The sequence below is a fragment of the Emericellopsis cladophorae genome, assembly GCF_022114955.1.
Source record: "Emericellopsis cladophorae strain MUM 19.33 chromosome Unknown NODE_62_length_120238_cov_116_934538, whole genome shotgun sequence".
NCBI lineage: Eukaryota > Fungi > Ascomycota > Sordariomycetes > Hypocreales > Bionectriaceae > Emericellopsis > Emericellopsis cladophorae.
The window spans coordinates 83,492-107,932 of NW_026250987.1; the positions used below are offsets into that span (position 1 = coordinate 83,492).

General features: G+C 55.2%; 10 protein-coding genes across 10 annotated transcripts; 7 read left to right on the forward strand and 3 right to left on the reverse strand.

The window, feature by feature from the left end:
• Positions 1 to 1,034: 1,034 nt before the first annotated feature.
• Positions 1,035 to 1,670, forward strand: J7T54_007637 (Iron sulfur cluster assembly protein-like protein; the record flags this gene model as incomplete). The annotated part of the gene is made up of 2 exons (XM_051509467.1): positions 1,035 to 1,470; positions 1,528 to 1,670. 2 exons carry the CDS (start codon positions 1,035 to 1,037, stop codon positions 1,668 to 1,670), a joined length of 579 nt encoding a protein of 192 aa, XP_051359552.1.
• A 478-nt stretch (positions 1,671 to 2,148) lies between these two features.
• On the reverse strand, positions 2,149 to 3,944 carry J7T54_007638 (uncharacterized protein; the record flags this gene model as incomplete). The annotated part of the gene is made up of 2 exons (XM_051509468.1): positions 2,149 to 3,750; positions 3,804 to 3,944. The coding sequence occupies 2 exons, from the start codon at positions 3,942 to 3,944 to the stop codon at positions 2,149 to 2,151; spliced, it is 1,743 nt and encodes a 580-aa protein (XP_051359553.1).
• A 1,283-nt stretch (positions 3,945 to 5,227) lies between these two features.
• On the forward strand, positions 5,228 to 7,026 carry J7T54_007639 (Isotrichodermin C-15 hydroxylase-like protein; the record flags this gene model as incomplete). The annotated part of the gene is made up of 6 exons (XM_051509469.1): positions 5,228 to 5,290; positions 5,342 to 5,434; positions 5,487 to 5,661; positions 5,709 to 5,715; positions 5,763 to 5,977; positions 6,029 to 7,026. The coding sequence occupies 6 exons, from the start codon at positions 5,228 to 5,230 to the stop codon at positions 7,024 to 7,026; spliced, it is 1,551 nt and encodes a 516-aa protein (XP_051359554.1).
• A 33-nt stretch (positions 7,027 to 7,059) lies between these two features.
• J7T54_007640 (uncharacterized protein) lies at positions 7,060 to 7,852 on the reverse strand (the record flags this gene model as incomplete). Its single annotated transcript, XM_051509472.1, has 2 exons — positions 7,060 to 7,469; positions 7,525 to 7,852. The coding sequence occupies 2 exons, from the start codon at positions 7,850 to 7,852 to the stop codon at positions 7,060 to 7,062; spliced, it is 738 nt and encodes a 245-aa protein (XP_051359555.1).
• Positions 7,853 to 8,198: 346 nt separating this feature from the next.
• On the forward strand, positions 8,199 to 11,245 carry J7T54_007641 (uncharacterized protein; the record flags this gene model as incomplete). Its single annotated transcript, XM_051509473.1, has 6 exons — positions 8,199 to 8,273; positions 8,571 to 8,829; positions 8,915 to 9,005; positions 9,344 to 9,840; positions 9,891 to 10,299; positions 10,357 to 11,245. 6 exons carry the CDS (start codon positions 8,199 to 8,201, stop codon positions 11,243 to 11,245), a joined length of 2,220 nt encoding a protein of 739 aa, XP_051359556.1.
• A 519-nt stretch (positions 11,246 to 11,764) lies between these two features.
• J7T54_007642 (6-hydroxy-D-nicotine oxidase-like protein) lies at positions 11,765 to 13,243 on the forward strand (the record flags this gene model as incomplete). The annotated part of the gene is made up of 2 exons (XM_051509474.1): positions 11,765 to 11,881; positions 11,936 to 13,243. The coding sequence occupies 2 exons, from the start codon at positions 11,765 to 11,767 to the stop codon at positions 13,241 to 13,243; spliced, it is 1,425 nt and encodes a 474-aa protein (XP_051359557.1).
• A 1,896-nt stretch (positions 13,244 to 15,139) lies between these two features.
• Positions 15,140 to 16,241, forward strand: J7T54_007643 (uncharacterized protein; the record flags this gene model as incomplete). Its single annotated transcript, XM_051509475.1, has 2 exons — positions 15,140 to 15,199; positions 15,258 to 16,241. The coding sequence occupies 2 exons, from the start codon at positions 15,140 to 15,142 to the stop codon at positions 16,239 to 16,241; spliced, it is 1,044 nt and encodes a 347-aa protein (XP_051359558.1).
• Positions 16,242 to 16,307: 66 nt separating this feature from the next.
• J7T54_007644 (acyl-CoA thioester hydrolase) lies at positions 16,308 to 16,966 on the reverse strand (the record flags this gene model as incomplete). Its single annotated transcript, XM_051509476.1, has 3 exons — positions 16,308 to 16,680; positions 16,752 to 16,802; positions 16,893 to 16,966. 3 exons carry the CDS (start codon positions 16,964 to 16,966, stop codon positions 16,308 to 16,310), a joined length of 498 nt encoding a protein of 165 aa, XP_051359559.1.
• Positions 16,967 to 17,478: 512 nt separating this feature from the next.
• On the forward strand, positions 17,479 to 19,011 carry J7T54_007645 (uncharacterized protein; the record flags this gene model as incomplete). Its single annotated transcript, XM_051509477.1, has 1 exon — positions 17,479 to 19,011. One exon carries the CDS (start codon positions 17,479 to 17,481, stop codon positions 19,009 to 19,011), a length of 1,533 nt encoding a protein of 510 aa, XP_051359560.1.
• Positions 19,012 to 22,742: 3,731 nt separating this feature from the next.
• On the forward strand, positions 22,743 to 23,866 carry J7T54_007646 (uncharacterized protein; the record flags this gene model as incomplete). Its single annotated transcript, XM_051509478.1, has 2 exons — positions 22,743 to 23,655; positions 23,715 to 23,866. 2 exons carry the CDS (start codon positions 22,743 to 22,745, stop codon positions 23,864 to 23,866), a joined length of 1,065 nt encoding a protein of 354 aa, XP_051359561.1.
• Between the last annotated feature and the right edge of the window lie 575 nt (positions 23,867 to 24,441).

A 24,441-nucleotide genomic window follows, 5' to 3' on the forward strand; every position in this document is an offset into this window, starting at 1 on the left:
TTTGGTTCGAAGGCGGGGGCGGGGTGTGGCTTAGCCTTGTGTTGTGGCTAGGCTGTCATGGCGTCACTAAAGTTTCTGGATTGAGGCCCCAGAATTGACGTCTTGCGTTTCCACTTCACGTCATTCACAGGACGACTGGATTCATTCTTCCAATCTGAGTGGCAACAATTGTAATTCGTGCTCAGCCAAGCGCACTCTGCCGAGGGCTCCTACCTGAGGTTCCAAGTCCGAGCCTCCTCCGAGCGCTCTTCTGTCGGTGAATTAATGCTGACATCTGGCGGCCTTCGTCCTTTGCACTCCCAAGCATTAGAGCAACAATTACATACCGTCTCATCCAATCAAAAGACCCTCGACTTTCTAGGGCCCTTTTCGTGCGCATGAAGCGATATCAAGTCGCGAGAAGAGGTGTCTTGGCCGAGCGTGCCTCAGTGCTGATGGCCTGTTGCTCCAAGAGGGCTCTTTGGCAGGCGCTTCAGCCTTTCCAACAGTTCGTCAGATGCAAGTGACATGATCAATTTATCACATCTGCGTCTCCCAGACGACTGGGCACGTACGGAGTACAGTAGAATCGTCTGCAGTTACAAGGGTCTTTCTCCGGCCTCGGCCTATCGCCTGTTCGGACACCATTTCTAATCTAATCAGATCCTTCGCTGATTGGTGGACGGCCGCTTACTCATCCACATTTCCGAAAAGCCGAGCCATCGTTAACGTAATGACGAGAGCATAAGTCCGATGTGATTGGCTGTAGGTCCGTGGGAAACTGGAGCTCCTCTTCTGGAGACTCGCCTCCGAGGAGCATATCTCCATGATCCAGATAATCCACGGCCCTCTACACCCTCTCTCTTACCTTTCCATCAATTAATTTACAATCAACCAACACCAGTGATTTAACACCATTTCAACGAAAACGTGAACACGAAAATCGTCCACTCAGTTGCGCTCTCAGTCGGAACCGGCAAAAGCGAGATATAATTCTCGTCGACGACAACCTCCGACACTTCAAACGTCTTTGACAACCCGACTACATCATCACAATGTTCTCCCGTGGACTCCGCGTCGTATCGACGAGGGCCCTCCCCGCCATCGCCCGCCAGACTGCTGTTTCTGCGGCCAGGCCATCGGTCGCCGCCGCGCCCCGCGCCGCGCCCTCTGCTCGTCGTGGGTACCACGAGAAGGTCCTCGACCACTACTCCCGCCCACGCAATGTCGGCTCCATGGATAAGAAGGACGTCGATGTCGGCACCGGCCTCGTAGGAGCGCCGGCTTGCGGCGATGTCATGAAGCTCCAGATCCGTGTCGACCCCGAGACCAACAAGATCAGCGAGGTCAAGTTCAAGACGTTTGGTTGTGGCAGCGCGATTGCCAGCAGCAGCTACTTGACCGAGCTCGTGAGGGGCATGAGCCTCGACGATGCTGGCCAGGTCAAGAACACTGAAATTGCAAAGGAGCTCTGCTTGCCCCCAGTGAAGCGTACGTATTTCCCAACATTTTAATTCACAAAGACACGATGACTAACGAATCTGGCAGTGCACTGTTCCATGTTGGCAGAGGATGCGATCAAGTCCGCCATCTCAGACTACTACACCAAGAACCCCAAGGTCAAGGCCACAGACCTCGCCGGCACCGCTGCCCAAATGCCCTCCGCCACGCCCGAGGCCGCTACCGCCTAGAGAGCAGGCGAATATGAGTTGAGCCTTGGTTGCTACGAAGAACGATACAAACTTCATGGTACATAGTTGTGGGGCTGGTTTTGCATCATTGATATCCGGGGATGTTATTTCCAGCTGTGGTCTTTCTTTTTTCCTTTTTTGTACGTGGCGCAGAGGATCTGGTTCTTGGTGCACCGCACTTGTCAAAATGATAGTGTGTACACTATAGGTTTTGGATTTGTTTCCACTAAATGCAAATCATTTCCTATGTTTTGCACAACGTTGTACCCACGGACGAGATGTGGCTAGCCTTATTGTAAGAGGATGACGAAAGTGTCTGGTAGACTGTGCCCGGTGCTCGGTACGTCATTGTGGTCGATGGTCAGCGACTCAGCGCGCGGTCCTGTGACCAGACGCACAGATACAGAGCATCTTCGCCCACGCGTACGTCAACATATTCTAGACGAGAACAATGCCCTGTCTGCGCATTGAACCATGGCTAAACTGCGACAGCATGTAGTCCGTGAAATCCTATGCCCACGGGGAACTCGCACTCTGCGCGCCCAACCTCTTCCATCGTCTTAGCATCGAGAACTAGCAGGTAGCTTCGCTTCCCTCGTGCATCAAGCACGACACTCAACAACACGCCATCGTCCTCGTCCACGGATCCCGCCCCTTCCTTACATCCTTGGCCCTGAAGGTTCTCGCCCCTCGGACGGGGGACAAATATGGCTTCCCCTGGCGTATGCGTCTCCGGGCCAGCCCAGTATTTCACCTCTCTGGTCACCAAGTCCGTCTTCACAAGGCAATCCATGAAGGTGCTCAAACCTCTGACCGCATTGCTATATACATAGCGTTGCTTCCTTGTGCTCATCAGCTGATTGATGGTGGGGAGCTCGCCCACATGCGGACCGGGGATATCAAACAAAAGCTCTCCCTCCCCAACGACACTCCTATCCTCGGGAAGAGTATATGCATATCGCCGAAGATGCTGCTGACATGATTTGTAAGCCTCCTGGGCAACCCAGTGCTTGTTCGTCGCGTCGTGGCGGTCCATAATCACGTCGTAGTAAAAGGCGGAAATGATGTCGTGATTCGCATACCACACCGCGTCGAAATAAAGCGTCCGCTTTCCTCCAATCTCTTCCTCGAAAGCGTTGATGGAGTGGAAGAAGAAACCGGCAGGCGTGGTGAACCTTGCGACCAGTCCCCGTCCGCATCGTCGGTCGACAACGAGCCATTGGGACTTTCTGCTCTCGGAAAAGGGCAAGATTGCATCGGCCACGTTCCTCTCCCACGGTATTTTCACGCCGTTCCAGCCAATGTGTGTGCATGGTACACACAGAACCACAAAGTTCTTGGTGAGGAACATGCTGTGCATATATGCCGGCTTGATATCGGGCAGCGAGACTGTGGCTAGGATGTCTGTCTTGCCTGTCTGCGCGGACGCGCGGAAAATGCGATAGGTAACCCTCGGACCTAGCAGGAGGTTATAGTTGAAAAGGTCTCCATTCTCAGGATCTCGTTGCGAGTGTGCACAGCCAAGCTGTCCATTGAGCCCGGGATTCAGATCGGCGTGGGTTCGTAGCTCCAGCGGGTCGAGTGTGATAGGGTCAATCTGGCGCATACTAGATTGATCCGTGAAGACGAAGAGATTCTCTGTCTTTGCTCCGGGATCAGTCTGGGAGGCAGACCCAGACAAGCCCGGAAGGTTGCGCTCTACAACGACGTTGTGATTGCTTCCCATGGGCTTGTAGACCGCCTGCATCTTAGCATAGATGCCAATGCAAGGATCGGCTTTCTGAGCAAACGTGCTGCAGGCGCGCCAGCCGCGTTTCTTGATGTCCTCAATGAGATTTCTGCCCTGGAGGCAACTTGAGTAGTCAACGCTCACGTCGCCAGAGGGCGAAGCAGTGATGCTGAACTTGTGTGTCTGGGCTATGCCGTCAAACCAGTGGGATACGTAGTGCGTGCCGCGAGTTTCGGTCTCAATCTGGGATTCGCCAGGACCAGTGCGGTACAGTGTTCCCGCCGTCCATGGAGGAATTGTGCCTGAGACTTTCAAGGCGACAGGACCACGGACTTCGTTCAAGCCCACAAACTGCACCCAGTTAGTCTTCAAAGTGTCTTTTACAAGGCGGTGTGGAGACATACGCCAGCTTCATTAGGCCATGATTTCCATGCTTTCGACATGATGTTGTCGATCGACAGCTGGCGGTCCTCCAGCTCATGGGCTGAGGTTCGTGTGTAAGTGCCACTCGCATTGAGCGGCCTCGTGTCTGTTGTAGCAGCCATCGTGGTGAGGCCCTATTGCGGAAGCCCGTTCTCAATGCAGATAAGGCTCAAAAGTTTGCGTTTATTTTGGAGCAGATGGAAAACGCGTGAGTTCAAGTCTCGAACAACCGTGTAAAATGAGATGGTTGTGTTTGGGGTGACAACGCCTAGATATGGAGGACATGAGCTCAATATTTATACAATCGCCTCTCTCGAATGTTGAAGTGCATGAGAGAAGACTGTCCGTCGAGAAAAGGTCAGCAATTATTCGCTCACGTGAAGCGAGGTTGTCGTGTGAAGGACCAAGCAGAGATGGGTTAGCCGTCACTGAAGTCATGTCGTCACGCGAATCAGTTACTCGGAAACGCGCCTTAAGCGAGTGCGAGGCGAGGTCCGGTTCCGCAACATCTTAACGTGTGTTCAACAACAACGTCGGAGTCCGGTGACCCATGGGGTTCGCCTTGGTGAAAGTACATGAGACTATTCAAAGATAAAGTCTACTAAGGATGTAAACAAACATGTGAGACGGAGCACGGTTGCAGAGGCGAGTGCGAAAGCGCTGGATGCGGCCGATTCGATGTCGATCTGCCGTCACGAGCTACCCTACAGAGCCATAGTAAAGCTGAATTACTAAACCACCGACTACCAAATAAAGAATCTCGAGTGACCAAGATATGGGCAATGGATTACTGGTGTCCGATCACCTGGCGGACTGCGCAGCCACTTGGTTAGACATTAAGTCCCTCGCATTTGGCGCATTGATCAGGGTGATGGCGGTGTGTTGAACGATAGTAATCTCAATGTATCTAACTTAAAATGTTCCAGCTTGCAAATCGGGTGATCATGAAAACATCTTCACCCAATGGGAAAGCATTTTCTCCCCAAATAACAGCCTCTTATTGTATTTCGATGTCTCTGACTCGCAGAGGTCAACTTGTCTAGCGATATACGACTCAGACCGGATCCTGGCCCAACCTGACTACCCCTCGCGTCGCAACGGAAATGAATACCCGCCAGCCTCATCCACTTCCCCGGATATAGGTCACAAGGAAAACCATAGACTGCGGGGTTCAGACGCTGAAAGATTACCGTTTACGGTGATTATGTTCTGTGGGATTGGCGAGAAATAGGGTCGGAGGCTGTGGCGAGGGCTGAGCCATGATGGTCAGCACACCTGGCTCTGGTCTATATAGGCTCGCGAGCGATGAGGACTGAAACTGCACCCAACTTCAACCTCAATCAGTACCCGCAACACTTCCCCACATTGAACAGCATTTCTTCTTTTTCTTTGAGTGTACAACAAGATGGGTGTTGTTGAGCTCGTCGTGTCGAATGCAGGAGCCCTTGCACTACTGAGCCTGGGACTTGTAAGTCTTGAAGAGACGTTCACATACCATCACTGTACTAACACTGCCAAGGGGGTCGTGTATCTCGTTGGTGCAGCAATCTACAATGTCTACTTTCACCCATTGGCCAAGTACCCTGGGCCGCTTTTGGCCAAGATTTCTCCGGTAACTCGACGCGTCCCGTGCTTTCTCCCCGATGATGTTCTGACATGTCCAGGTGTACAGCATATGGGGACTCTTCCGGGGTCGCTGGCCCTTTGATGTCCATGAGCTGCATCTGAAGTACGGGCCGATCCTGCGTACCATGCCCAACGAGTTGACCTTCACCGACCCGCAAGCCTGGAAGGACATCTACGGTCACAGACAAGGGCATCAGCAATTCCATAAAGATCGTAGGTCTCCCAATCACATTGAACTGCTTCGTACTGACTTGCCATAGCCATTCAGTAAGTTGAGCACGGGAACGATGAGGTTCGGTAGACTAACCGAGCAGTGTCGGTTCTGTTCAGGACATCCCTGGTTCCACCACTCTCACCATGGCAGACGACGAGAATCACTCCCGGCAACGCCGCACCTTGTCCCACGCTTTCTCGCAGAAAGCTTTGCTGGAACAGGAGTCCATCATCAGGGGCTACGTGGACTTGTTCGTCACGAAGCTCAGGCCTTTTGCCCAGACTGGAGAGCCAGCCAACATGTGCGATTGGTTCAGTGAGTATTGACTCCGGTACTCAAGGCTGTGTCGCAAGGCTGACAGTAAAGACTTCACAACCTTTGATGTCATTGGTGACATGTCCTTTGGCGAGCCGTTTGGCTGTTTGAGGGACGGTGTCTGGCACGATTGGGTCTCGTTGATCACGCAGACGATCAAAGCCGGTGCCTACGAGCAGGCCACCCGGCGCATGTTCCCAACAGGATCCTTTATGCAACGTTTCCTATGCAAGTTCATCCCCGCCGACCTGAAGATGAAGCGCTTCCAGCACCTGGAGCTCAGCAAGGAAAAGTGTCTCAAACGCATCGACGAGGGACTGCGACGCGAGCACAACGACTTTTTGTATTACATCCTTCGACAGAATGAAAAGGGTGGCGTCTCCCAAGACGAGATCATCCTCAACTCGGCGCTCTTCATCGTCGCCGGGTCAGAGACCACGGCCTCTCTCCTCTCTGGTCTTCTCATGTGGCTCATGCGCACCCCTCACGCGTACAAGAAGCTTACGGACGAGATCCGCAGCAACTTCCCCACAGCAGCAGACATGGAGTTCACCAAGCTCCAAGAGCTGCCGTACATGAACGCCTGCATCGATGAGGGACTGCGCATTTTCCCTCCCCTGCCCACGGGTCTGACACGCACAGTGCCCACTGAGGGCGACAGCGTGGCAGGAGAATGGCTGCCCGGCGGCATCACTGTGTCCTGTCATGGATGGTCAACGGCACATTCGCCGCGCAACTTCCACCAGCCGGACGTCTTCATTCCTGAACGATGGCTCGACAAGTCAGGAATGTACTCGGACGAGAACAAGGATGCTAGTCAGCCCTTCAGTCTCGGTCCTCGTGGGTGCATCGGGAAGCACCTGAGCTATCTGGAGCTCAGGCTGATTCTGGGGAACTTGCTGTGGCATTACGATGTCGAGAGGGCGGACCTAGATGCGCCAGATGCATTCGATGTCTGGGACCCGGCGGGGCACCTGAAGCACATCAAGGCTTTCAACACGTGGAACAAGCCTACGCTCATGTGTCGATTGAGGGAGGTGAGCCGATAGAAGGCGGTGGTTTTACGTGTAGTACATAGCGCCTCAGCGCGGGAAGGCAGTCCCATCGTTTAGAAAGTTGTCAATGTCTAGTTTTCGTGTCTCGGCAGGTGGTTCCATGTCTGGCTGATGTTGTCCGTCGGATAATTTTCCCAGGCGTCCGGATACACGGACTAAGAGTGTGCGCATCCTCTCCAGCTCCTTTTCGACCTCGCCGTTGCGGGTCACTAGATTTTCCTGTATGCCCTGGCCAGCCTCTGTCGCCTGGAGAGGTTCCATCCTCGACTGAAGCCTCCGGAGCTGTTCGACTCGCTGTCTTATTTCACTGCGCTGTTCGTTCAGTGCTTGGAGGGTCGCGACATCGTCTGCATAGCGTTTTGCTGCCTCAGGGTGGTCTGTAGCGTTTTTGTCCGAGGGCCAGGCGTTTGGCAAGCTTTCGATGGCCTTGTCGTTCACTATGCACAAGAGGTTAGCCCAAAGCACATGGCGTACGAGCTTGAGAGGTCATACCTAAATCGACCTCTTTCGCAATGCCCTCTGCTTCATCTTCTTCCTCGCCTCTGATCTTTCGGTCCGCTTCAGCAGCATAACTCTGCGCAATCTGCTCTGCTAGGGCCCTGTTGGCTTGAGGTGCGTATACGCGTTTCCCATGCTCTTGTATGGAAGTGTTCACTGCCTCTGTGGCGGCCTTCACGAGACGCGGATCGAGGGCGCCATCGGATTGTCGCTCGTTGGAAGCTGTCCACCTCTGGGAGGGGGTGACAGAACCGGCAAGAAGTCGCGATTGACTGTTGATGAAGGCTTCTTTGTGTTGCGTGACTGTGGGCGTGGCGGCCATCTTTACAGTGCCGAATTGACGCAATAATTGTCGTGCCGAAGCACCTGAAGTGTGATGATGATGGGCGGAATTGCACGCGTCGCGCATGGAGTCGCGTCCAGTCGTTATGTGACGCTGCAGTGGGAGGGGGGGGGGAAGGAAGCTACCTACGCACAGAGGGGCCGGATCTCCTGTAGACAGACCCTGAGCGGCGGGCCAAACGGATTGATATTGCACAATCCAACAAAAATAAGAATAAACTCTACTTGATTGGTAGTAGCAGTCGTGCCGATTCGCTCGAGTCTCGAAGATACAGTGTATGACGAGAAGATGCGTCGTCCCGTCTAACCCGAAAAACTTGTCTTGAATGATCTACCGTGTCTCAATCCTTGTCGTTCGAGATCTCTTCAGCGTTTCGACGTACCTGCAGAAAGCTTGTGGAGTAAATTGCATGACTTAAGATATCCTAAGGTACCTACTACTTATTTGTAGGAGTTGTCGAATTGGTAGCTTGATAGCGACGCAAGAAGCTTGCGACCACATCCCGTCGTAGCGACGGTGATCTTGTAGAAAGACCAGGCAGCAGCAGGCTACAAGGTACTGAGTCCCACTTCTCGAGTCTCGACCTACTTTCGCCTCTCGAAACACATGTCCACGGCAGCGATAATGCTAATTTGACCTGCCAGAACCTTGCACAGACCAAGTCCGCGTCAGGTGCGGAAGGTTTTCACAGCCTCAGCTGAGGAGCAGAGCACATCTCGGAGCACAAGGAGGAGGCAAGGAGACACAGGGCGGGGGAGCTCAGCAGCGACCGACCGACGGTGACAGCGAGCGCCACGCCGCCAACGTGCACACTCCGCATTGCCAATACCCGCCTTGGCAGCTCGCCCAGATCACATCCGTCCGGATCTCTCTCCTCAACCCGGAAGACCGCGAGGTGGTTGCCAGGCCCGACCTCACTCGCCCCGGAGCCGCCAGCGTGCAGTGTCGCGCCGCTCGTGCGCACTTGTTGGACCCCATCCACTCCTTCGGCCGCCAGTGAGGCGACGTGACACGATCCATCATGTCCGACACCTTGCATAGCAAGAAGCAGGGGTCTCGGCCAACATCAAAGTCGAAACGGCCGGATCGACAGGCGTTGTCTTGCTCGGAATGTCGCCGCCGGAAGCAAAGGGTAAGTCGCAATTTGCAATTATTGTGTCAATCAATGAAAGCGCAGCATTTGTGTCTCCCCTGGCAGATGAGACGGATCTTGAGCTGTCTGAGGTGCCGCGCCCCAGTCAACAGACCCCTTGAGAGCTGCGAAGGCGCCGTGCTATCATCTTGCAGATCTCGCCTTGTCCGCCCTTCTTCTCCTATGATGCAGGCTAATGCAATCGAACACAGTGCTCCCAAGGACAACCGTGCACAAATTGCGCCAGACGCTTTCCTCAGCCTATATGTGATTACGCTTTCAAGCCAAGAGGGTAGGATGGCTCCCTTGGGCGATTGACCGTGATATTGACGACTTAGGAAACGGAAGGGCGTCCCAGACGATGTTGCTGCGCAAGCTGTGTCGAAAGAGACCCCTTATGCTCATCTCGGGTTCGCCGGGATTCAAGAAGCCGTCCTTCAGCTGGAGATGAGACCTGGCAGCAACGTTCAGGCTGTCATCAAGGAGCTCGAGAAAACCTCACCACTCCGCCAGATGACAACCACGGAGTACGGCTCTGCTGCGGACAGACTGAGATCACATTACCGGCACTGGCTACCCGTCAGGCTAGCCACGACAAACCAACGCCAACCAGGCAGGTGGCAACCGGATGGTGCTCTACAGGAGATACTGGAGAAATACTCTTCCGAAGATGCCGCGATAAATTCCGCGGACGACTGGCTCTTTGACGCGGCGAGGTTGATTTGGGAGGCCGAGGGCAAGCAACAACCACAGAGCAGTCTGCAGAGCATGGACGCGGAGATGAGGCATCTGCCCATGGTGCCGACCAAGTTGAACAAGGAGCTGTTACGCACTCGTGAGTGGTCTCATCCGCTCTCGCGAGATCTGGACTCACTGACATGTTAGACTTACGATTGTTGTCGCGCTACAAGGCCTGCATAAGCGGGAGACCCGATCCTGATCACCCGTTCATGAAGCACTGGGTGCCGTGCATGATACAGGACCCGCTCCTCATCAAGATCATACTGTTCACATCGGCCTGCTTCCTGAATGAGATACGTCACATACCCAAATCTGTCGTCGTGGCTTTGCGCGGCACAGTCTTCCAATCGCTCAACGAGTATCTTCAATCACCTCAAACGCAAACAACGGATGTGGCCATACTCGCCGTCACAGAAATGGTGCTGGATGAATGGTACTGGGGTGGCACGCAGGCTCTCCATGCCCACATGAAGGGGCTGCGGACCATGGTTGCCATGAGAGGGGGATTGCAGGACCTGGGTATGCATGGCTACATTGCAAAGGCCATCTTGGTGTGAGTCATCCCACCGATCGTCTACTGATGCTTGATTGCTGATGTGTGTATGTACAGAAACGATGTCTGCATGGCGCTCGCCCACGAGACTCAACCCGAGATTTACGGACGCCGCGGCTTCTCGTTCACAGATCCCATCATGGTCCCGTATCAATCCTCGCTTAACACGCCCTACTTGACTGGCTGGCCCTCGTTCGCATCGATGGCTGGTTCTCTACAGATCCACGTCTACACAGCGCGAATCTTGGACGATATGCGCGAAGTCTTCGAAGCAGTGCTGTCTCTGCCCGATGACGCGACGCCAGAAATTTCTCAAAACGCTACGAGTGTGGCATCGTCGGCATACGGCCGCCTGGGCGAGCTGCCGGATGCAGTGGCTCTGTATACGCCTGTCACTTCGATTCATGGATCCGACAATGGGTCGCCCAACGGGTCAAGCGACAGGAGTTCACCGCCTATCGAGGCCTCGGATCCTGTCTATCAAATGGTCCGCATGGCAGCCATGGTATACTGCCGTGCGATTCTCAGCCGAGTGCCAACAAGCGAGGTTTGTAGCGAAAGCGAAATGTACCAGATCTGGGGGTTTTCGTGGAAGATGCTCGTCAGCCGCCGGTCCACGATTCTGGGCATCTACATCTGGGCCACGCTCGCGATAGCACCATCATGCCACGCAGCTGCCCCGGCCCGGTTCATCAAGACGACCATTGTCAACGGCATGATGACGGCCGCGGTCGCGAACTGGCACGTCGCAGTGGACGCAGCAGCAGCGGCGCTTAAACTGCAGCGTTGGCTGCAAGGCAGCACGTCTCTCAATCTCGTCACAGGTGGCGAGGGCGTCATCGACAAGCATGGCTTCGCGGTCAAGCATGCGCTGCACGACCTCACGAACGGCATTGCAGCCATGCAGACGGAATCCGTCGAGGACGAGGCTGCAATCCAGACATGATCCCTGACTGATGTCGTCAGGAATTTACGTGAAATACGACGCAGGACAGCTGCCAGGGGATCGCCGTCTGGTGTCGGATTTCGTGATTATGTTCTGCGGGGCGGCCCACAGACCGGAATACCACTGGTCATCACTGTTACGCACTTGCTCCGTTGGCAATTGCGTACTTTTTTGCACTGATCATCGTGTCAAGTACTCGCCTAGCAGTGGTTGCCAGCTCCCAGGCTGTTGGGAACCCTCGGCAGATGTGCGTACGGTGGGTGAGATCTTAGCCCACGCCATCTGCATCCTCCTTGTTAACCGCCGCCCATCATAGCGCCACCTGCGATGCTTGTCTATCCGTATGTAGGCAATCAATTATGCTGCCACCTTCCTCTCCGAGGCGGGGTTTTTGTGTACCTTGTAGTACGTAACAGCCTGCCTGATACCACATAAGCCCCAAGGCACCCAGCAATGACGATCTTTCTTGTGCGCATTAACAAGCATTCTTTGCTGTACACGAACGCATGAGGTGCAGTCATGGTCGACCTTCAGAAACTACGCGACGCAATTGCCTCCGGCTCGGTACTTGTGCCGGGGGATGAAGGATACGAAGACAGTCTGAAGCGGTGGAGTAAGACGGCCGAGAAGCGAGCTGTAAATGGAACATCCGACAAGCTACGCATGCATCTGACACTAACCCTTTGTTAGAAAGTTGTTGTGAAAACCAGCAACGCGAGCGAGGTCTCGACAGCCATTAAGTTTGCCGTCGAGAATGGCATACCTATGACGGCTGCCGGTGGAGGCCACGCCACCAGTGGCACATCCTCAAGTGAGGGCATGGTCATTGACCTCTGCAAGATGCGCCAGGCCAACGTCGACAAGGTCAACCACACGATCACGTTTGGGGGTGGTTGCCTCTGGAAGGATCTGGACGACGCGCTCGATCCTCTGGACCTGGCTATCGTGGGTGGGACCGTGAACCACACCGGCGTCGGTGGACTGATCCTAGGCGGCGGCCACGGGTATTTGAGTTCCAAGCACGGCCTGACGATTGACAACCTCCTGTCGGTGGAGATTGTCACTGCCGACGGCACAGTTCAGGAAGCTTCGGCGGAGAAGAACCCGGATCTGTTCTGGGCTGTGCGAGGTGCAGGTGCGCAATTCGGCGTCGTCACAAAGTTCACCTCTCGAGTCCACCCACAGGGTTCGGTCTACAGCGGTGCCCTGATTTTCATGGCCGACAAGCTACCCCAGCTTGTCGGCGCCGTTAACAATTTCCACGAGAAGGATAACCGCGAAGGCCACTGCATTGTCCTTGCCATTGGGTATGGCCCCGACGGCCAGAGCCACATGCTCATCGTCTCGCCCCTTTTCCACGGCTCCGAGCAGGAGGGTCGGGAGTTCTTCAAGGACCTGTTTGATGTCGGGCCCATCATGGATACAACCCAGGTGATGCGCATGCGCAACGTCAATGAGCTTATCAACCCGCTGGCCGGACACGGCATCCGGCGCCTTATGGGCTCTGGCAACGTGGCGATGCCCCTGAAGGCCGAGGACGTTCAGAAGACGGCCGATACGTTCTGGAGTTTCTGTGACGCCACCCCAGGCGCGACCCCCCAGAGTGCTATTGCGCTCGAATTCTTTCCCATGCACAAGGTCCGCGAGGTTGGCCTCGAGGAGACAGCCTACACCAACCGCGGCGACTACTACGACGTCGTCACCATGTTTGGCTGGACGGATCCGGCGCAGGACGACGCTTTCCGTGAGTTCAACAGGGAGATTGTCAAGCAGATCCGCGAGACTCTGGGGTACCAGTACGATCCTGATAAGGACGAGAAGCAAGACGCGCCCATTGGACGGTATATCAACATGGAGGCGGATGTACTGCGGCCAGAGGATGCGTACGGCTCGAATCTCAAGAGGCTGAGGGAGGTCAAGTCCAAGTATGACCCCAGCAACGTTTTCCACAAGTGGCACGGACTAGACATCAAGGCTTCAGGGACTGGTGGTCTCTGAGCGCGCCCTGATGAATCTCATATCTCATACTAGCATATTTATTTTCGAATACGATGTTGACATCTAGAATGACTCATCTTCTATTAAGCCTCGCACCAGACGCTTTGCGTGCAGGGGTAGACTTTCGAGCGCAGCAAGCCTTATTGGCGAGAGGCGTGCGCCTCGAGTGGAGGTAATCATCAGCATCAAGGCGGATGCAGTCGATCACACTGATGGGATGCCACCGCGCACGAATTGAAGATGAGAATGAACCCCGCGTCGCAAGGATCATTGCTCGTCGCTTTTGCTGATGAGGGTGTAGACCTGCAGTGCCACGTTGCCGACTGAGTTCAGCACCAATGGCAGCATTGGCTGGCTGGCATACAAAAGCATGTATATCTGGATCTGTTTGTCTGAGATCGCATCTTTTCCATTCATGCTTCTGGACGTTTGCTGTCTCTGGATTGAAGTATTTTCCACAATTTCTGAAAACATATCGCTGCGGTAAGTCACTCCATGTAGTCTATTGCTACGTGTAGTCACCAAGATCACTAATCTTCTAGAAGATCTGAAAATGTATAGATATCCACCCACAGTCGAGATGATCAGTGCAAAGGGTTCCTTGCAAATACGATGTGGCAGCATTCCGGGCCACGCCAAGCGATGTAGAGTTACGGAATCTGTTTCTCTTCGAAGTGTCCCCGATGTGTATGAGCAAGATGAGGGCAATTGGGAGCAGGTAAAACGAGCAAATAGACGCGTGCTGCTTATGCAACAGCGTCGCAGGGCCATTCTCGTCAAGCTTTGCGTTGAGCAACTCTACCGCTACGAAGAGGCTTAGACAGCAGGGCTTTCGTGATGAATATCAAGGGCCCCCTCATCATCGATCCCCCATTATGTTATATACCCCCGAAGAAAGAAGTCAAAATTGGTCGCTACAACAGCGCCTCAGGATAGGGCGAAAGGGATTACCCACGATACCTTGGCTTTGAGAACTCAGAAAGATCTTTGCCCCCCAGGTCAAGAGAGAGGCTGAATTGTAGTCCAAGTCCGTCGCTTCTTCTTACTCCGAAGAAAAACTGTTGCTTGCCTGGGAGTCAGAGGCATATGGTCCCATGTAGGGATCTTGGGCCGAATCATTGGCAGACTTGTTGAAAGGATCGGGTGGAAGCGCGTGATAGGAAAAAGGACGACCATTCATTTGGGGATTATCACAGAGACAACATTCATTCCCGCGTTCTGCCGTTACTCAGATTCCCCCATAGGCACAACACATGTAGTCAGATCTGCGACAGACAGGGAACACTCTCAGGAGCCACCACCATAAAGGAGCCAGCTTCTTTAGACCAAGAGATCTCGTTCATCATGCTAAGACAAGATTTCCACCAGCTGTGAAGTCATCACCTTCATCACTCTGGATACTATTGTTTCCCAGTCATAAGCCGTTGACGGGATGAGAGGCAGTACAAGCGGCGTGTGGCCAGGCCGTTAGGTGATACATGAGATAGCCTGACGCGACAGGCTTACCCATACTTATACGCTTTGGCCTCTTTAAATGTCTTCGAAGAGAGGAGACAGGGTTCATACCCAGACTCCAGCCTCTAGATGTTTGCAGAGACAGCGGATGCTTGGAGGCCTAGACGATGACGACGGACAGATGATGATCATGTCGTTGCCGCCATGGACATTTTACAGTAGTTTCGACATTAAGAAACTTCAAGGAAGACGGTGGCCTGAACAACATTCATTGCCGATATGGCTCTCTTTCGTCAGCAATACGTAGGTAGGTGTCCCTGGATGCGAGGAGGCGGGGCATCGCGAGGAAGCTGTGCACCCCCGCATACATCATCATCTGTCTCATCCCAACACAATCATCTCTGCCAGCCAAGGTCCAGAAATCCCCAAACCGACATCAAAATGGCACCGATCGGCGTTGCCATTGTTGGCAGTGGCATCTTTGTCAAAGAGCAGCATCTAGTACGTACATCAAACCCCTCCCTCCCACATGCTCCTCTGAATTCTGACAGATTGTCAGCCAGCAGTCGCCCAGGCGTCTGATCTGCTCTCACTCAAGGCCATCTTCTCGCGCTCCCTCAAGTCAGCCCAGGAGACAGCTGCTCTCACAACCAATGGCGCCTCGCTGGAACTGTACTCGAATGATGCGGGCGTAGGCAGGACCTACCACGACCTGCTTCTGCGAGAGGACATTGGCGCTGTCATCATCGCCTTGCCCATACTCAGCCAGCCCGAGCACATTGAGGCCGCCTTAAAAGCTGGCAAGCACGTCCTGGCCGAGAAGCCCATTGCTGCCGATATAGCCGGCGGTAAGAAGTTGATTGACTACTGGAAGGGCCTGCCTGGCAAGGCCACGTTGTCCATTGCAGAGAATCACCGTTTTCTCCCCAGCTTCACGTATGCAGCGGAGCAGGCTGCCCATATGGGGAGGGTCACCCATTTCGACATCAAGAGCTTTGGTCTCATGCGATCAGACAACAAGTATTTCAACACTGCCTGGCGCAAGACACCCGAATACCAGGGCGGCTTTCTCCTGGACGGCGGCGTGCACCATGCTGCCACCGCGCGTCTGTTCCTCCGCGGCAAGGACTCGGCGGCATCGCAGGTGGCTGCGTACTCGCAGCAGGCGCAAGAGCACCTCCCGCCCATCGACTCGGTGACCGCCATTGTCAAGACCAAGTCAGGTGCTAGCGGAGCCTTCCAAATCTCCTCCGGCACACGTCTCAGTGCCTACGAGTGGCAAGTTGGGTATGAGAAGGGGTCTGTCAAAGTGGCCGGCGAGAAGGTCACGGTCACGACGGAGAATGGGGAGGAGACCGTCAAGGAGTTTGAGAGAACCAGCGGCGTCAAGGAGGAGGTCGCCGCTTGGGCCCAAGGCATCGCCAGTGGCAAGCAGAACCCTCTCCAGACGCCGGAAGAGGCACTGGCCGACCTTGAGTTCCTGGAGAAGATGTTCCGTAGCGGAGAGCAGGATGGTGCGATGCAAAAGTACGAGCTGCAGTAAGAAGTGAACAATGTCGACATACAAAAAGTACATGTAAAGACGGTCTCTTGCCCTCGAAATCACAATTCACAGCTTGCTGCCTCGAGGCGAGGCGGAAGATGACGACGACCCGGGCCCCTTGTAGATTTTCTCCAGTCCCTTCCTCAGGCCATCGCTCATACCCGTGGGGCCTGGCTTCTGGGTCGCACGTTGCACCCAGACGTGGACAAACTCGCCCACAGCCTTGATGCCCGGCGATCCCTGTTCAAACAGACCAATCTCGTACGTGACGCTTGACTTGCCCAGCTTGTTAACGCGCAGGCCCAGTTCTGCCACGGCCGGGTAGGCGATCGAGGAGAAGAAGTCTGTGTGGAGGTGAGCTGCGAGAGGGTGCTCCTCCGACGTGGGCGGGTGCAGATTGCAGTGCTTCATCAGATAGTCGTTGACCACCGAGTCGAACCTAGGGCATCGTAGGCGTCAGCCAGGATTCCTCGGCTCGGGAGGGGGCTGCTTTCAGCTAGGTAGTCTTACAGAAAGTTGTAGACTGAATTGTTCATGTGGTCGTACATGTCATTGTCGTTCCTATATTGACGATCTATTAATATTTTCGGAACATGAGACCGTGGAGCTGAGTGGGTGGAAGGTGATGTGAGTCTGTTTCGGCAAGCTTACCATCGCGTGCGGTAGTCCAGGATGTAGGGGTAGTCTTCCCGCCGACGTGCCTTTAGATCTTGGAGAGATGCCATTGTCAGCTGGTGGAAGCGTTGTTTCGGTGGATCGCGAAGCTAGCAATCAGAGACCGCTCGTGTGGCACGTCGAGAAAGAGCGGCCCATGTTCTATCCATGTCTCGAACATCACATCAATTGTAACTTGACGTGAACAATTGCCGGGACCGCGATGAAACTGAGCCGAGGTTGTGTTGCAGCCACACTGTGCAGCTTGCGCCACGACTCGACCCATAATTTGTGAGACTGTGGCTGGTGCATCGCGTCTGGACTTGGCATGCCGCATCACGCTTCAACTTTTCATGAGCAAAGCCCCTCCCCTCTCACAATCGCCAGTATCAGTGGCAGGACCACGGACAACAACCAAACGACAGAAACGGAACCTGATTCACCAGGCTCGAGTGGTGTGGACAGCCTGCGGAGAAACGCATCCATCAGGCACGCTTCGTTTGGGTGGTGAATCGTGAGACCGGTTGACTCTCAGGAGCAAGTGAGAGCAGGCTTCTTCTTTTCTTTTCTCGGTGGCCTGTCGATGCGCCTGCCTCGACCCTTTCGGACGATCCGGGCTGCCATGTCTTCTCCACTGCAAGGCCTTCCTTTTGGGGATCTAGCGGAGGATCTGCCTCAGATTGGCCCGGAGACGATACCCAAGGAGAAGCGTGTCAAGACTCAGCGTAGGAACCCAGCACTGCCGCGGGTGATCCCCAAGCCAAAGCCGCACGAAGCACTCATCACGCCGAGCATGGGTCCCTGGCCCAGGCCCTACATGATCGATGGCGACCTCCGGCGCGTGGAGCCATACTTCTGGACATACAACACTTGGTGCAAGGAGAGGTGGCGAGGGCGCAGTCTGATCAACATCTTTGAGTCCGAGTTTCGGGACCGGCCGGTCGAGTACTATCGAGATGCCATGGAAAGGGGGCTGATTGCCGTGAATGGACATCACGTTGGGCCCAACCACATCCTCCAGAACGGAGAAATGGTCTCGCACACGATGCACCGCCACGAGCCCCCTGTGACCTCCGACTCCATCGGGATCATCCACGAAGATGAGGACATGATTGTCATCAACAAGCCCGCGGGCATCCCGGTGCACCCAGCGGGCCGTTACAACTTCAACTCCATCATCGAGCTCCTCATTGCGGAGAGAGGCCAGCACTTTCTCCCTCATCCATGCAACCGCTTGGACAGACTGACCAGCGGCATCATGTTCATCGGGAAGAACGTCAAGGCGGCCGAGCATCTCGGCATCCAGATCAAGGCGCGGTCGGTGCGTAAGGAGTACATTGCACGCGTCACGGGCGAGTTCCCTGACGGCGATGTCATCTGCGACGAGCCCATCCTGTCCATCTCGCCCAAGCTAGGACTGAATCGCGTCCGTGCCAACGGCAAGACTGCTCGGACTGTCTTCAAGAAGTTGGCGTATTACCCCCCACGAGAAGCCCCCGGCGCGTCGGCGGCAGGAAAGCAAAAGAAGGATGGCAAGCCGTGGCTCGAGAAGACGGGCCACTCCATTGTACGATGCCTGCCCGTCACGGGGCGCACGCATCAGATCCGTGTGCACCTCCAGCATCTGGGGCATCCCATCGAGAACGATCCCATCTACGCCAACCGGCGGGTCTGGGGTCTGAGGCTGGGGCAGGGCGACACCGATGGCACCGAAACAACGGACGACGACGTCATCAGCCGGCTGTCACGCATGGGCAAGCAGGAGGTGGCCGAGGCCGTCGCGTACTATGACGAGATGGTCGACGACTATGAGAAGAAGCGGGCCGAGAAGATGACGGGCGAGCTATGCGAGGCATGCAGCACGCCCCTGTACTCGGACCCCGGGGCGCACGAGCTGGAGATTTGGCTTCACAGCCTCCGGTACGAGGACGCCAAGGGCACTTGGTCGTACACCAGCCCGCTGCCGCGATGGGCGCTGCCGCCAGCGGGCATGCAGGGGCCGACAATGGTGGGTGGTATGGAGGAGCTCGTGGAGGCTGTCAAGACGGAGAACCCGGAACTCGTCGACGGCTCTGAGCTGCCGCCGCCAGCGGTTGAGGAGTCCAAGCAGACATGACAATGGTGATGCCTCGCGCCGGGGGGCTTGGATAGATGTCTGCCTGACAATGGCTCAACACCCCGATGATTATCTGCGTTTCTTTTCCAACATCACAGGCCGACTCGTCATGTGATATGTGGCTGCTGTGAAACAATGGCGAAAGTTCGTGGAGACGAAAGTATGTACAACTTCCCTAATGATGTACTGGCCTCGGGTATTACAAGGGCATGTATGCCCACGGGGACACATCTGACACGAGAGCAGCGACGCCCCAAGCCAGTGATCAGGCTTAGTACTATACGCACCAACCGCGAAGTTACTGGAGGAGCTCGTGTCTTGGCTCGGGGCGTTAGCTTTGTTGGTGCTGACACCGGGGACCGATGCCTGTGCGCATGGCAGACCAGAGTCGATGCTAGGTATTCGGGCCGGATTAAGGACCGAGCTGAGAGACTGCGTGATGGCGTTCGCCTTGGCGGCTGAGATTCGACGCGCTCTAATTAATTACAGCAGTCTGGCTTGCGGTGAGGCACACATAGGCTGAATATCAGTAACAATTATTGCCGCTAATAAAGCTTGGCCAGTCAAAACTCAGGACTAGGTAGTCTAAAGGCGCTGACAGGTGATAGTCTGGTAGAGAGCAACAGACAGACAGACAAACAGCCGTCGGGTACGGCTCGGAGCAACAGGAGCACTTTGAACTTTGAACGGAGCCGGTCACGCCGGCCTGGTACCAGTTGATGGGCTCGGTGACCGCTACGGAAGCCGGGGAAGAGAGGGCTTCTCACGGACTTGACACGTGGTGCGGCGCATCATGATGCTGTGCTCAGCTCGCAAGCAAACACAACAAGCAGTCTAGAGGAATGGTGTGGGCGACAACAGTGTGCCACCGTCTACCTAGGGAGGAAGTATACCTACATGTGAGACATGTACGTAAATTGGACCGCTCGACGACATTTTCAGGGCGTGATGCAGAGCAGAGCAGAGGACAGCTGCGCAGCCGAAGGGCCAAGGCCATGATGCTGCAGCCACAATGACAAGGACGCAGTGCACGGACAGATGAAGCCACGAGACATTGACGGGACAGTCGACAGAAGGCATTTGTCAGGCTTCTAGAAGGAAGAAGCGGGCAGATCGACGGGCCAAGAAAAGATGCAATTTGCTGTTCAAGATGATGTGAGTGGGGCGTCCACCCGTCCGCCGTCCATCCTCAGGGCTTCGAGAGGCCCGTCGGTCGATCACCGGCACGCTCACGTCGTCGGACGTTGACCGACATGGCACACGCGCAGCCAGCCAGCCATCAAGCAGACAAGAACCGAAACAGAACAGGGTTGGCGGTGAAGATGGTTGCTACTCCAACTGCACAGCTTAACGCCGGCCTGCAATACTACCTTTTAGTGGCTTCAAGTTGGTTGGTATTCACGGGCTACTTTGCTCGCGGGCTGGTACGAATGGTCATCAAATCGTGCGGATGTGTCACCCAGCAAATTTTCATTTGGGATGCAGAGCTAACATGACAGCTGCCGGCAGGCCTTGCCTTCGCCGACCATGGATCCTAGGATCATTGATGCCGATATGACGGGGGGGAGGGGGGACCCGGAGCAGATCTCTAGTATGCTGATTCCCCCTCCCCGCGCGCCAGAGAGAATGCCACCACCATTTGGGTTGGCGCGGCGAGCAGACTGGCTTCAAGCCCCTTTCTCTTTGGCATGTGGCTTACCCGGCGCCACAGCGTCAGGACTCAGTGCGACCCGGTCACCTGGGATCTTCTCAGGGGAAGAATTGTTTCTTTGCTCGAGGATTTACTTTGTGGATGACGGGGAACTTGACAATGGAATGAGAGCTGGAAATCCCAGACTGCGGGCGCCCAACCAACCACCCGTGCTTTCCCACTCTTTCCGACGGGTGACTCCGGATGGATGTGATGCAATTAGTGATCACTTTTGTACGGATGTCGCCATTACCACTCGTCCAGCTCAAGTTCCACTAAGTGTCGACAACATTTCGAGCGAACACCCCAGACGTCGCTTGTTCGACACGAGCGATCATGGAGTTATCCTGTACGTACATGATGTGCTATCGCGGGTTGATTGGGTATGCGATTGCCAGACGCATGCGTTGAACCGACAGACCGACCGCATGGTAACATGGTTCCAGCTCCCATGTCGACTTCCAAATGCCGCTGCGGGTGTCAGTCTGCCGTCACCCTGCCGGCGCACGCTCGAACATTGGCGTAAACTCTAAAATAATGGTTGACTACGTACCTACGCACAAGAGATGATGAGGTGGTTCCTGCTTGCGACCCCAGGCCACTGCAGTCCATCTTGCGTACCCGGTAGCTACAAGTACTGGGCACGCGTGGAGAGTCTTGCAATTGATGAAGACTGACGGAACGTGTTCGTGTTGCGATAACAATGGAGAGATGTGTGCCAGTCCTGGCCGCAGATTCTCTGCCGGGATGATGGAAAGTACCGTGCAGATGCGTGCAGCGTGCGATACCTTGTCAATCTGACATGTCGCGGCTCGCCAGACAAGCCGGCCCCTGCCAGCTTCCCCATCCTGTGAATCCAAGATCGCCCATCTAACAATAATGTCATCCGTAAGGTGGACAGCTAAAATGCGCACGTGACCAAGCGTGCTATCGGCTTCACACGTGGGAGGGAGAGAGATACGATCATACTTGTACGTGTGGCCCAGCTGTGTGGTGACACAGATAGATCATGGGGTTCCCGATCTCTAGAGAACCGAATCACTCATTCCAGGGGCTCGAGATCGGGAAAAGCCAGAAACCTAATCAGAGAATTGACTTTGACGTACGCAGAGCGTGTCGACCGACAGCCTGGTAAGCTTTGGGTGGCGGCCGGACGCCATTCGGGACTGAAAGCCACCAAACTCTGGGACGCAAAGCTGGCTGGTGACGGCATGGCTCTATTGCTTGAGCGAGCAAGCTTCCTCTGCAGCTCTGAGGAGAGACGTTTTGCAGGAATCGAAGTGCTGTCGGCTGGTGCAATCTGATGCTTGCCAGCTGCCTGGCAGATTGGACCCTTCATTCCCTGGACTTGGTCCACATCAGTGACAGTCAGTCTGTCAATCGCCAAGAGGCTAGAGCTGATGATCCGCGAAATACGGCTTAGCCTCGACTGTCAACGCCAGGCCGTAAACGGCTAGCCTCGACCGGGCTACGGCTCCGGCTCCAGAGGGGTGAGTGCGTGTGGCTTCCTACACGTACAGTCCATCAGCCTCACCGATGATCACACCCTAGACGCCCCCTCTCGTCTCCTCTAGACCACGACTAGTGGAGGAACGTACCCACTCTCTCCAAGCCTCGAAATGCACACCCTCGACTTCATGCCACGAGAGACGGAGGAGGGGGGGAGAATCCACACCTCCCTATCCGGACATCTACCTACTGGCGGATGGAGACATACCCTTGGTTTGGACCTTCAAGTTCCATGCGACGGCCCTACTGGCACACAGGACCAGCAACTGTAGTCCTTGAGCCCCTTGTATATAACATCTCCATCCCCAAGTCCCAGCTCATTCATGGAGATCTCTCCCATTCCTATATCGAGGTAGCCCTAACCTTGAGTCGACCGTCAGTACGCTTCATATCCTTCACCACGTTCATACTTGCATGACCAGACGTGCACCAAGTCCAACCAGACCAAACCTCGCTGCGATTCCAACGTTCACCCTGTTCTTACGCGGCCTGCAAAGAACGACCATCCGCCACTCAGGATTCGTCAAGGCGCATGGACACTCAGCGACCCGTTCTCGCCGACCAGACCCAGCAGATCACATCACCAGCGACCATCATGTCTGCGTCCCCGTCGAATCGGTCCACCTCGCGACCAGCATCAGCCGCCTCTGTTGATGACGGCCTTTACTCCCCCACATCCATGCAGCGATCCTCCTCTGCCGACCACAACAAGGTCTCCAAGCGCAAGGGTCAGTACTCCTCTCCTCCCGGTCTCGACAGACCACAGAAGAAGAAGAAGCATATTGACATTGGCCACCCCAAAGGCACTCGCTCCGTCTCCACACTCACACCTGCACAGCTCGCTCGCAAGCGTGCCAACGACAGGGAGGCGCAGCGTGCCATCCGCGCCCGCACAAAGGAACATATTGAGCGCCTCGAGGCCGAGCTCGATGAGCTCCGAAGTGTCCACTCGCGCGACCAGGCGGTCCAGGAACTCCTTCGCCGCAATCGCATGCTCGAGGACGAGCTGCGCTCGCTCCGCGAATCGGTCGGCCTCTCGAGCTCGCACAACTCGAGCAGCTACCACTCGGCCGCGTCTTACTCCATGGTCGGCTCCCTCACCAGTCCACGGACCTCGCCGTACCCCTCCAGCGACTTCAGCGCGCCGCCGCCGCCGCCACCGCCCGGCAACCTACCTGACTACGCGTCCGCGGGCTACGGGCCCTTTGCTCCTGCGGCTGCTGCTGGCAATGCACCGTCGTCAGCGGCCTCGGCCGAGAATTGGGCTGCCCCTGGGTCGACCACCTCCGTGCCATCCAACGTCTCCAGTCCGTGCTCCACCAACAACGATGAGTACGGTACCGGTTCGGCTTACCTACCTACCAGCGCCCCGAACCCCATGGTCCCATCACCCGCTAGTCTGAGGCACCACCACGGTATCAAGATGGAGTATGAAGACGGTAATGGTAGGTCAACTCCCTTTCCGAGGAACATGAGAGCTAAGTCGCTGATGAAAAGTGTACAGACCATGGATTCCCTCTTGAGCAGCACCGGACAAGCAGCTCGTCGTCCATGACGCTCGCCTCGAATGGCTTCATGCCGCCCCAGCAACACGCTGCCGCGTGGCCACCCACGTCCGGCATGTATTATGCTGCCATGCAGCCCCCCGTGTATTAAGCATCTCGACACTTCGGGATTGCAAATCTCTCTCCCTTTCTTCGACAGCAGAACCCCCCTGAGGCTTCGGAGGCTGGCTTCACCAAGCTATGGGCGGGCGGGCCCTTCTGCTCTCCTCCTTAACGCACACGACGACACTTGCTCTGCATTCTTTTCTTCATCGACATCCCCTTATCCCCTCTACACTCTTTTTCTCAAAGTAATCAGGAAGGCATGAGTTGCTCTCCCAGCAGGTGTCCATGATTTTGACACGCTTCATCACGATATATGGTTTCATTGTACATAGAATTTCGGTCTCACTTTGGTCGGTCACCCAGGCGCGAACGGAACCCGCTGGTCCTGCATGATTTGTTATTTCCCACCAGTATGTTTCGGAGGCATGGCTTTTTCTACGTTGGATCTTGTCCTTTCATGTTCATTGCGGTTTTGGTTGGTTGGTTTGTGAAAGCGGGACAGCATCATGCTACAAGGCGCGGTTTGTTTGGGCAACTTGGAACTTCTTTTGGAATCGGCGATGAAACAAACAGCAGTAGGGGTTGATGATGCATCATGTTGCATCGCGTCTCTCTATTGTT